Source organism: Branchiostoma belcheri, unplaced genomic scaffold, assembly GCF_001625305.1.
Source record: "Branchiostoma belcheri isolate BF01 breed outbred unplaced genomic scaffold, Haploidv18h27 scaffold6, whole genome shotgun sequence".
In the NCBI taxonomy this organism is placed as follows: domain Eukaryota; kingdom Metazoa; phylum Chordata; class Leptocardii; order Amphioxiformes; family Branchiostomatidae; genus Branchiostoma; species Branchiostoma belcheri.
The window spans coordinates 4,674,834-4,684,339 of record NW_017804242.1 but is presented as its reverse complement, the minus strand read 5'-3'; the positions used below and the strand labels follow the sequence as shown (position 1 = coordinate 4,684,339).

At 42.5% G+C, this 9,506-nt stretch overlaps 1 protein-coding gene across 1 annotated transcript; it reads left to right on the top strand.

Annotated features, from left to right (window-relative positions):
* Window positions 1-6,032: 6,032 nt before the first annotated feature.
* Window positions 6,033-8,902, top strand: LOC109482282 (leucine-rich repeat-containing protein 4C-like). The gene is made up of 2 exons (XM_019784969.1): window positions 6,033-7,297; window positions 7,823-8,902. The coding sequence occupies exons 1-2, from the start codon at window positions 6,149-6,151 to the stop codon at window positions 8,900-8,902; spliced, it is 2,229 nt and encodes a 742-aa protein (XP_019640528.1). The 5' UTR covers window positions 6,033-6,148.
* The last annotated feature ends 604 nt before the right edge of the window (window positions 8,903-9,506 follow it).

Here is a 9,506-nt window from a genome sequence, read left to right as displayed (position 1 = left end):
ACTATTGTCGGGACCAAGGTTAAGTTCGTTACTGAGCTTCGTGGGGGGTTTCGTTGTGACTACAGGGGGCATTTTGTTAATTTTTCTTGTGAGCAGGATAACTTTTGTATGTGTGGATGGAAGTTAATGAAATTTGATAGGCATATTACTGTCGTGGTCTCCAAGATTGAGTTCAAAGATGAGAGTCGTGGAGGTCGTTATGTCCCCGTAATAGGACCTTTTGTGTTTAGAAATCCCCCACCTACATCTGCTTGGAGACAGCCGACAGCTGGATATAGCTGGGGAACCCCATAATGGGATGGGATCAAATGACGTTACATTGAGGGATTGTACTATAACTTCATCAGGGGGAGGATAGGTTGGACATATGTCAGGTTATTTTCTACGGCCACACCAAGTAATTGCTATGGATGACGTCCACTGGAGACCTTAAATCTAATTACCTTAAATTTAAGGCAAGCGCGCAATAAAAACACGAAGGGCCGAAAAACGAGATGCCTAGATTTGGAATATACTAACTGTAGAAGTACAAATGTTAGGACACAAAGAACACAAGAAACAAGTCTTCTATTTGTCATAAAGACAAATTAACAAAACAGCAGTAGTCACCCTGTTCTGATTCTTTCCTTTATAACATCTTCTCTTATTATATTTTGCGGCGCTGTCGTGACACTTTCAACACAGTAAGAATTTCTTGAACGTTTTTTTTCCAGTAACAGTCCAAACTCAAATAACGTGGGGGGGGGGAGGGCTAACACGGGTGACGACGCATCTGTATAATCTGCGGCAAACCGTTTCAGGGTGTTCTGTACCATAAAAATAGTACAGAGATTCTTTTGTTCTTTAGACCAAATTGATTATTAAAAAGAGTGAAGAATACGCATGTTAATTTCTCTAGAACGATGTACCTCTGACGAAGACATGAGATCTCCGACCTCTAGTTCATGATGTTATAACCGTGTGGGGCATATGGTTAGGATCCATGTATGTCTCAATTAAGAAAGTTTTCGGTTTTTTATTTCATTTGAAGAATCAACAAGGAGAGGTATAATTGAATAAACACTACTGATCTGTGTCCTGTAAGTTTGGCGTTTTCGTCGTACCTGCATTCTTTCTCTGGTAAATACTACATTTTCTATAGCAGAAGGCTTGAAAGACAAATTGTTGATTGGTAGAAATGAGACTACTACAAGGTTAAAGAGGCCATTTTGCACTAATGGCGGCTACTACATGTACATAGTAGCGATTTTATATAGCATAAGACAGAAGAACTTTGTTGCACAACAGATGTAACGGGTACAACGTATGGCAAAGTTACATACATAGTTGGTGATGCTAACAATATCTAACTGTTCTAAGAAGCTGGTCTACTTTCATATATAACAGTAAAGACACTAATAATACTAATCTAACTCTATATACGTCTGAAGTGATGATCCTACTGCTTTATGATGCACTTTACGTGAAATAATCATTATATGTTTATTATGCCATGGAGGATAATAATCCAAACCAACAGTCTGTCTATGTCATTGATCTTCCATCGTAAGCCAAACCAGTCGAGCGTGTGGGACAGTATCAGAGTTGCAGGAAAATATTGATCATTTCGTCATGCCCCCGGGTCTATACTTCAACCCCAGGTCGTGCCTGGTATCTAATATTCAGAAGGTATAAACGCTTCTGACAGGTATAATCCTGGAGTAATTACATAACGACACAGGGCTAAGCCTGATGTGTACCAGTATCGACTGTCCAAATTTCCGGCCGACCCTGAGGCCTCCTTTGGTATGACTGACCCACAACTCACTGTGCGGACATGTATCTCGTGTGGCGGGTCACAGGTGCCTGGGAGTCTGTATCTAGAACCGTGTTACATCAAGAACCATGCTCAGTCGCGGTTCAGGGTAGTCAACGCGTATCCAGAACCGTTCCTGTGACAAATTTACGTTCTCGGTCTTGGATACGCAGAGACTATACAAACCGTGCCTGTTTCTAACCCTGACTACTTAGGCATATGACTAGATAGGCACGGTTCTGGACACAAGTCTGTACCATATTTACCCTAGATCTCGGAAAACCATAAAGGATGTCTTAAACGAAATAAAGATAATGGAAACTTATTGGCACAAACTGACGTATACACCCATACTTTGCAAAAACTGGTACCGATTTTTTTATTAAAATCGTATCAGCGCTGCGATAAATATTTGAAATAGAAGCTGTCTAGTTTATATCCATATTATATCTTTCTTTGACCAGGCGTAATACAGGCATGAGAAATGCGTTTTGCTCTAGATTGAAAAGCTCTTATTGCTTATTACTTAGAGGTCTTGGAAAAACTTGAAAGATAAACAATTATCATTCAAACAAAATCAGAAGTAGTCCAGTTTAAGCTTCCCATGGATCTTTGTAAGAAAGCAGGCGTAATGCAAACACGGAAAACGCATTTTGTTCAAGTTTGAAAAACTGTTATTGCCTGGGAGGTCTTTGACACTTGGGCTTGAACGAGGACATACAGGTACTGACCTGCTAGAAGATGACGTGCTTTCCAGCACCCCTGGGGCGACTGTGCCGGATCATCAGTCGGATTCCGGCTTTCACGGGCGTTTCATCCCTTATATCCGATACGCCTCAGGCCGGCGGGACGACAGGGTGGACGTCTCCGCCCTGCCTCCAACACAGTCGTCTCTGCTCTGCTTCCAACTCCTAGACTTCCTTCTGATCCAGATGGAGAAACTGCTCTTCTCCACTTCTTCTGCCACTGCTCGAACGAACTGGGACTGGGCTTACCCCCTAATCTGAAAGTCTCTGCATAGACGCATCAGAGATGTACAATGTACCTGCAAAGCCACGGACCCCCACCTCCACTGGGTAGAGGTGGGTCCTCCAACCGTTCTGTCTGCAATGCAGAGCTAACTCCTCGTACTTCAGCTTCTTCCGCTCATGTGCGCACTGAATGTTCTCCTCCCAAGATATGGTCAGTTCCACTATGACCACCGACTTCTGATCTGCTGACCACATGACAAGGTCGGGTCTTAAAGGTGTCTCACATGTCTTCCGGGAAGCGAAGTTGTCTGTCTAAGTCTACCAGAAGCTCCCACTTCCCTCTGCTGAGTGGACCACCGCCAATGTTGTTACTTCTGGGGGCTGCTTCCTTCGGCCCCTCGTCTCCAGGTGTATCGCCCCTGCTGGAGTGCGGTTTTACAGTTTGACAAGATGTGCTTGAGGTCTGCTCGTTCCAGGTCACACAGCAGACAGGTTTCTTCGTTCTTGAACCATCTTCTGACATTCTGGGGTGTGAGGAGGACATCATATACGGCTCGTAAGAGGAAGCTCAGTCTAAAGTTCTGCATACCCCATAAGTCACTCCATGTCAACTTCCTTCCTACAGCACCGTCCCAGTTCAACCACGCTCCCTGTTGCTGCTAGCCCACTGCGGCCACTCTCCTCTTTTCCTCCGCCATCCTTCTCACTTCTTGGGTCACGAGTTGTCTCCTCTCTCTGGGGTTGGCACTTGACCACCTGTGTGATCTCTCTCCCCAGCCCAATGGAAGTTAGTGGCAGACTTAGCATGTTGTCGCCAAACAGTGCGGCAGTAGACAGACATTTTGGGACGCCCAGCCAGCGGCGGAAGTGGAAATAGGCATTGGCTTTCCTATCAATTTGGTCCACAACTGACAAGGAGATGCTGTAGGTTTTTAGAGGCCACTTTAGTCTTGGGAACAGAATAAACACGCACCAAACCTTGAGCCTTCCTGGAAGTTCACACTCATCTATACTTTTAAGGCCTCTAACGGCTTGCTCCATCGTTTCTGACCCTCTCTCACCATCTTTCAGACTCTTCACAGGTTGTTCCTGTAGGGTTGGGATGGTTTGGTCATTGACTGTGAAAGTTCTTGATTTGGCTGGTTCTTGATTTGGCTGGTTTGAATTTCATCCCAGCCCAATTTGATAGAAAGATTTTAAAAAATAATTATCATTGCCAAAATGTCAAAATTAGTCCATCTTAAGCTTTCCATAGAGCTTTGTAAGAAAGTAGGCGTAATGCAAACATGTGAAATAGATTTTCTTTAAGTTTGGAAAACTGTAATTGACTGGGATTTCCGGACACTTTGGCTTGAAAGATACAACGTTTTATCATTGCCAAAATGTCAAAAGTGATCCATCTTAATCTTTCCGTATCGCGTTGTAAGGTACGTGCACTCATGTTGGGATTCCGAATGTTCCAAACCGCTAAGCTAATCAAGAATGCTGAAAGCTAGCAGATGCAAGCCATCTATCTTCGGCTGAAGGCCAATTACTCAACGATTATCACCTTGAAATTATCTCTCGGCACAGCTTTCGCCAAGTGTGCTGATTGATGTGTGTGGGTGTGTCTCGCATTTTGTAGTTTGGCACAGAACCACCAAAGTCTGCAACCATTTTTACGTGTCGCCAAGAAGAAGACTGTAGTGATATAAATCTGTAAGTTACGTGAGCTAGTTAGATATTTGAAATACCCAGAATCAGAATAAATATCATAGTCCAATCCGAGCTTAGAAGGATGTTGAGAAAAATGCTATAGCTGCTTTTCTTGCTTTGTGTCATCCATTTCTTTATCCTTACCTCTAGAAGCTGTCATATTTAACGACCAATCACCTAACGTGAGGAATTGACGTAGATAGGGATAAACGCACCTTGATTCGTGGAAACAGGAGTTGAAATGGTTCTCAATCTGAATGCAATGCATTGGCTTCACTATTTGCTTATCTCAGGCTTCATCATCTTTTTCTTGCTTATGACAGTGGTGTTTTACATTCTTCGCAAAAAATATCAGATGAAAGTACGTTTAGAGAACGAAATATAGAGTAAATGGGTCCTGAATATGCATGAAATAAAATCCAACACAATGGAAAAGGAACACTTGTTTTACCTTTTAACATGTAACTATCAACACATATGAACTTTCATGATCATGTTTGATGTTGTTATGAGGGGAAAGAAAATTATTTCAGCAGTTTGAACATCTTGAACACGTCTCATTAAATTCATAAATTTTCCACGTGCATGTTGCGTGATCCTAATTTAACCCCATGACAATTGCACATCACACAACCGTAGATCACAGGAAGACGGATATAGATTAATGCATTTGACCTCTGCTCTATACGTACATGTTGATCACATGGCCTAGCTGCATATGTACATGTAAACTAGGAATGCTGGCAGTCTAGTACACATAAGTGCTAGTCTTCTTGCATTTTATTGTGTATTGACGCCGTTGTGCCTAGGTTACCTTCTCTTTATAGAGAACTGTAAATCGAAGAGTCGACGTTAAGCAATAACACGATTCGATTCATCATTAGGAACAACCATAAACCTTACCCCCTACACATATCAGTTTGACAAAACTCGTAATTTGAACACTAACGGGGCTCTGTGTCCCTGTGATCTTTCTGAATTGATTCAACCGTTTTACAAGTATTGACTTCGTAGTTAATCCTAACAAAGAGAGGGCTACTAGACGTTTCTTCAATGATTCTGAAGCAAAGTTCGGATCTAACGACTTTTGTGATCTGCGAACTATAACTTTGTCTGAAGAATATGCTAATGTGACAGTTTGCACACATTTAGTCCAAATGGCGACGACGTCGCTATTTGTCGTAGATGTCCATAATTTGTACGCGTGAATGTTTCCAACAATGATTCTATAAACAAAGTTCAGGTCTGCCGACTTTTGCGATATGAGACCTAATACCTTTGTCTGAAGAATATGCTAATTTGCAATTGGCAGTCTACATACATTTAGTCCCAAAGGGGTGACAAAGCAATTTCTCTTAGATGTCCATAATTTGTACGTGTAAATTTTTTCAATGGCGTTGTCTATGTTGGTAATTGAATTTGTTTTATTGTTATGCAGATCTTCTCAAGTCAACATTGACCTGAAGACATGGTGTGTGCAAGTGGTGACACATCAAGCATATGAGGTAACTTTTGTGAGTAACATTGGGCCATCTAATTGCACAAAGAAGGTACGCATCTATCTCAGCTGAATGCGAACGTCTTGGAGCTAAATTGAATCTACTACATTGAAAAGCAATGGACTCGAGTCCTACACGTGAATTACCCCTTATAGTGTTATGAGGATCGACGCGGAAATCCCACGGAAATGGCTTCATCTGTTGGGGAACTTCTTCTACTGATCCTTTTGACACTCTACTTTTGCGGTAGGACCTATGCTCAGCGATGCCCACCGGAGTGTCTTTGCAGTCCCCCTGACAACAGTGTGTACTGCAGCGACCAGCGACTAACTAGTCTCCCGGTCAACATCCCGAGATACGTTTCTATTCTCAGTCTACACAGGAACAAGATTAAAACGTTGGGTCGTGGCCAATTCCGATCATTGACAAACCTCAACACCTTAGAGCTCAGTGCTAATGAGATATCGGAAATCGAGCCTGGCACATTCATTGGACTTGGAGATCTGAGAACCTTGGAGCTGAATAATAATAGACTTACAAGTATCGATGGAGCAATATTCCAAGGCTTAACTCGCCTCAACAATCTAGGATTGAGAAACAACCCTCTCTATTGCCTTCCTAAGTATGCATTCTCGTACGTACCCTCATTAAAGTTTCTAGACCTTGGAAGACTGTTCAAACTTCAGGCTATTTCGAAGAATGCTTTTGCAGGATTGAAGAATCTTGTATATCTTAACATGACGGAGTGTAACCTCGTGACGGTTCCACATCTAAAGCACTTAGAAAGCCTGGAGAACTTGGACCTATCCAGAAACTCCATCGACAAGCTGGAGACTGACAATTTGGCGGAGCTGAAAGGCTTAGGGAGTTTGAGGATGCCATCGAATCTTTTATCTGAAATCGAACAAGATAGCTTTGAAGATTTGGGGTCACTTAGGGAGCTGGATCTATCGGACAATTACCTAACGATTCTTCCGTTCGGGCTCTTTTCTAATATGAGAGCCCTGACCAAAGTTAACTTGGGAGGAAATCCGTGGAACTGCACTTGCGAAGTCACGTGGCTCGTCACCTGGTTGCGACGAAAAACTCGGAGTGACCCAACCAGAGAGTCCTGTGGAAGATGTCAGTCTCCCTGGAGGTTCCGTGGGAAGTTACTTTGCGATGTTCCGGTGACTAAATTGAAATGTTCCCCGCCACAAATCACTGACGTGCCGAGGGCCCTGAATGTGACAGCCGGGGGGAACGCCACTCTCCAGTGCAACACCGGCGATTCAAAAGAGACGGCTGTGAACTGGATATCGCCGAACGGTACAATGATTCGAAAAGGTTCTTTTAAGGTATGATATTTTATAATTGTGCGTGAAGGCTCATCTGCGTCGTTGTCAAAGTTTAAAAGCCAAAAAGGTTTCGCATTATCAATTTCGATGTCAAACATTGTGTGAAATAGAATATTTTTCAAAGTTTATTGCATGCTCTTGCAGTATGAGTACATGAAAATAAAAAGGATGGTCAACGGATAACAGTATACATGTAGCATGTGACTACTCTCGTATAAATTTTGACACGAGTGTTGGGTTAGAAAGACCAAAACTTGAAAATTGGTATGGTGACTCTTTCTTTTGAGTTGAAAGTTTTTCAACTATGGTCGATCATGTGAAAAGGATGATCCTTTGTTATGCCTTATGTTTGAGCGGCCACTGAATCATTCATCAGACTCGTCATCCTTTTCATCTTAGCTCCACGTACGGACGTTGTTGAATTGCAAAAATCGATATAAAAAGGCTGTGCAGGTTCCGGTGAATTGATTGTTAACTTTACTACGTCACAATTTATTCAAGTATTGATATCCCATTGCATTTCAGCTAAAGGTCAAGTTTTCTGGAGGCCAAAGTTTGAACTTCGCCAGAGTCTCAACATCTGATGCCGGAATTTACAGATGCGTTGCGAGGAATTCGGCAGGAACGACGACTTTAGACACCATTCTAAACGTCACGGGAAGTGTGCTTCCGATCTTCCGGGCGACAGAAATACCTATAAACGGTGAAGAGCCAGAAGACGACAACCTGTGCCAGAGGGCCTTTGACAAGGCCACTTCAACTGTGAGCGGTGACTCGCAGATTACGTGGCAGCGGGACTCCAAACCAACGCCCGGAAGGACTAACGAAACCTTTAAAACGGCGGAAGAACCTCTCCCAACTGTCTTCGAACCTGGCTTTGACATGACGAAAAATACAGATAAACACTCTTCCAAAGTAGATCACCAAAAGTACATCATCGCATCCATAGTGTCTGTGATATCGTTTGGTTTGCTGGTATGGCTTGTGTTCTTCCTGTTGCTGAGATGGGATTTCTGTTGCCCTGCCTCTAGATTCTTGGCAAAGAGGCGAGAACATAGAACAAAAGCTCAGAAAGACGACGATCATTACAGGACACGATGTTGTGGACTACGTTGTTGTCTGCATCCACCAGACAAGGATGCCCCCATCGAAATCCCAGAGCCCTTGCAAGGCTACCCGGCACTGGAGCTTACCAAACTAGAGCAGGGAAAATTGAACACCATAGAGGTCTATAGCCAAGCAGAACTAATAAAGGACACGAAGGAGTTCGTAGATGTCGATTCACTTAAAAGTGGCTTAGACATAGACTGTGTGAAGATCAAAGACACTGATCTAAGACAACTGAAACTACATACTCCTGAAAAGATTGTCAGTATACAGCGTGAGAAGACATTGGAGAGTTTTCACCCCATAACATCCTCGGATATAGAACATTCTCGCACACTCCACAAGAGTCCTGGTACGTCCAAGCATATTTACACTCCTGTGAAAATACCAGACTTCCATAGAAATATCACTGATGTCTACATTATACGGAAAGATCCTGATTCTAGCTGCATTGTTCCTCAGGTATTGGATGCTTCGGTGAAGGAAACCGGCGTTTAGAAAGTTGTGCCATATTGATGACCACACACTGTGGTTTTATTGGGTCCCATGTGGTCCACGGCAGAAAAGAGCTTGTACGATTTACCTCTAGACATTCGTCTCAAAAGAGATTCGCACAGATTCACAAGTGTTGCTACAAGTTCGTTTGTGAGCAATAATGTCCCAATACTATTTAACCGTGATCATTTTACTAAGTTCTTACCATTAAGTGCAATGTCAGATTCTAAAAAATATTCTCTATGGATTAGAGAATAAAACTTATGATCATCCACTCCAACGACGAGTTGTTAAGAATGAATGTTGATATCTACCATTCGTGCAGCTGGTTTTAACATCAAATTAACTAGATTATATTAAACATTAAATTATATTTATCTGGATGGAAATATATAAGGAGATCAAGTTGAAAAAAAATGCCATCTATTCCATTTTGTGGCATGCATCGGTAATGTCAGCACTTGCACTCAATAAACTCGTTGATTTCAACCTACTACATGTCTTGCCATCTTTAGACATACACTGTTTATACGACTATGAGAAGTCGGTATTTTTAAGCCATGTCACACATGGTCGAATATGGCCTTCTGAACACTGCTGAACTCTG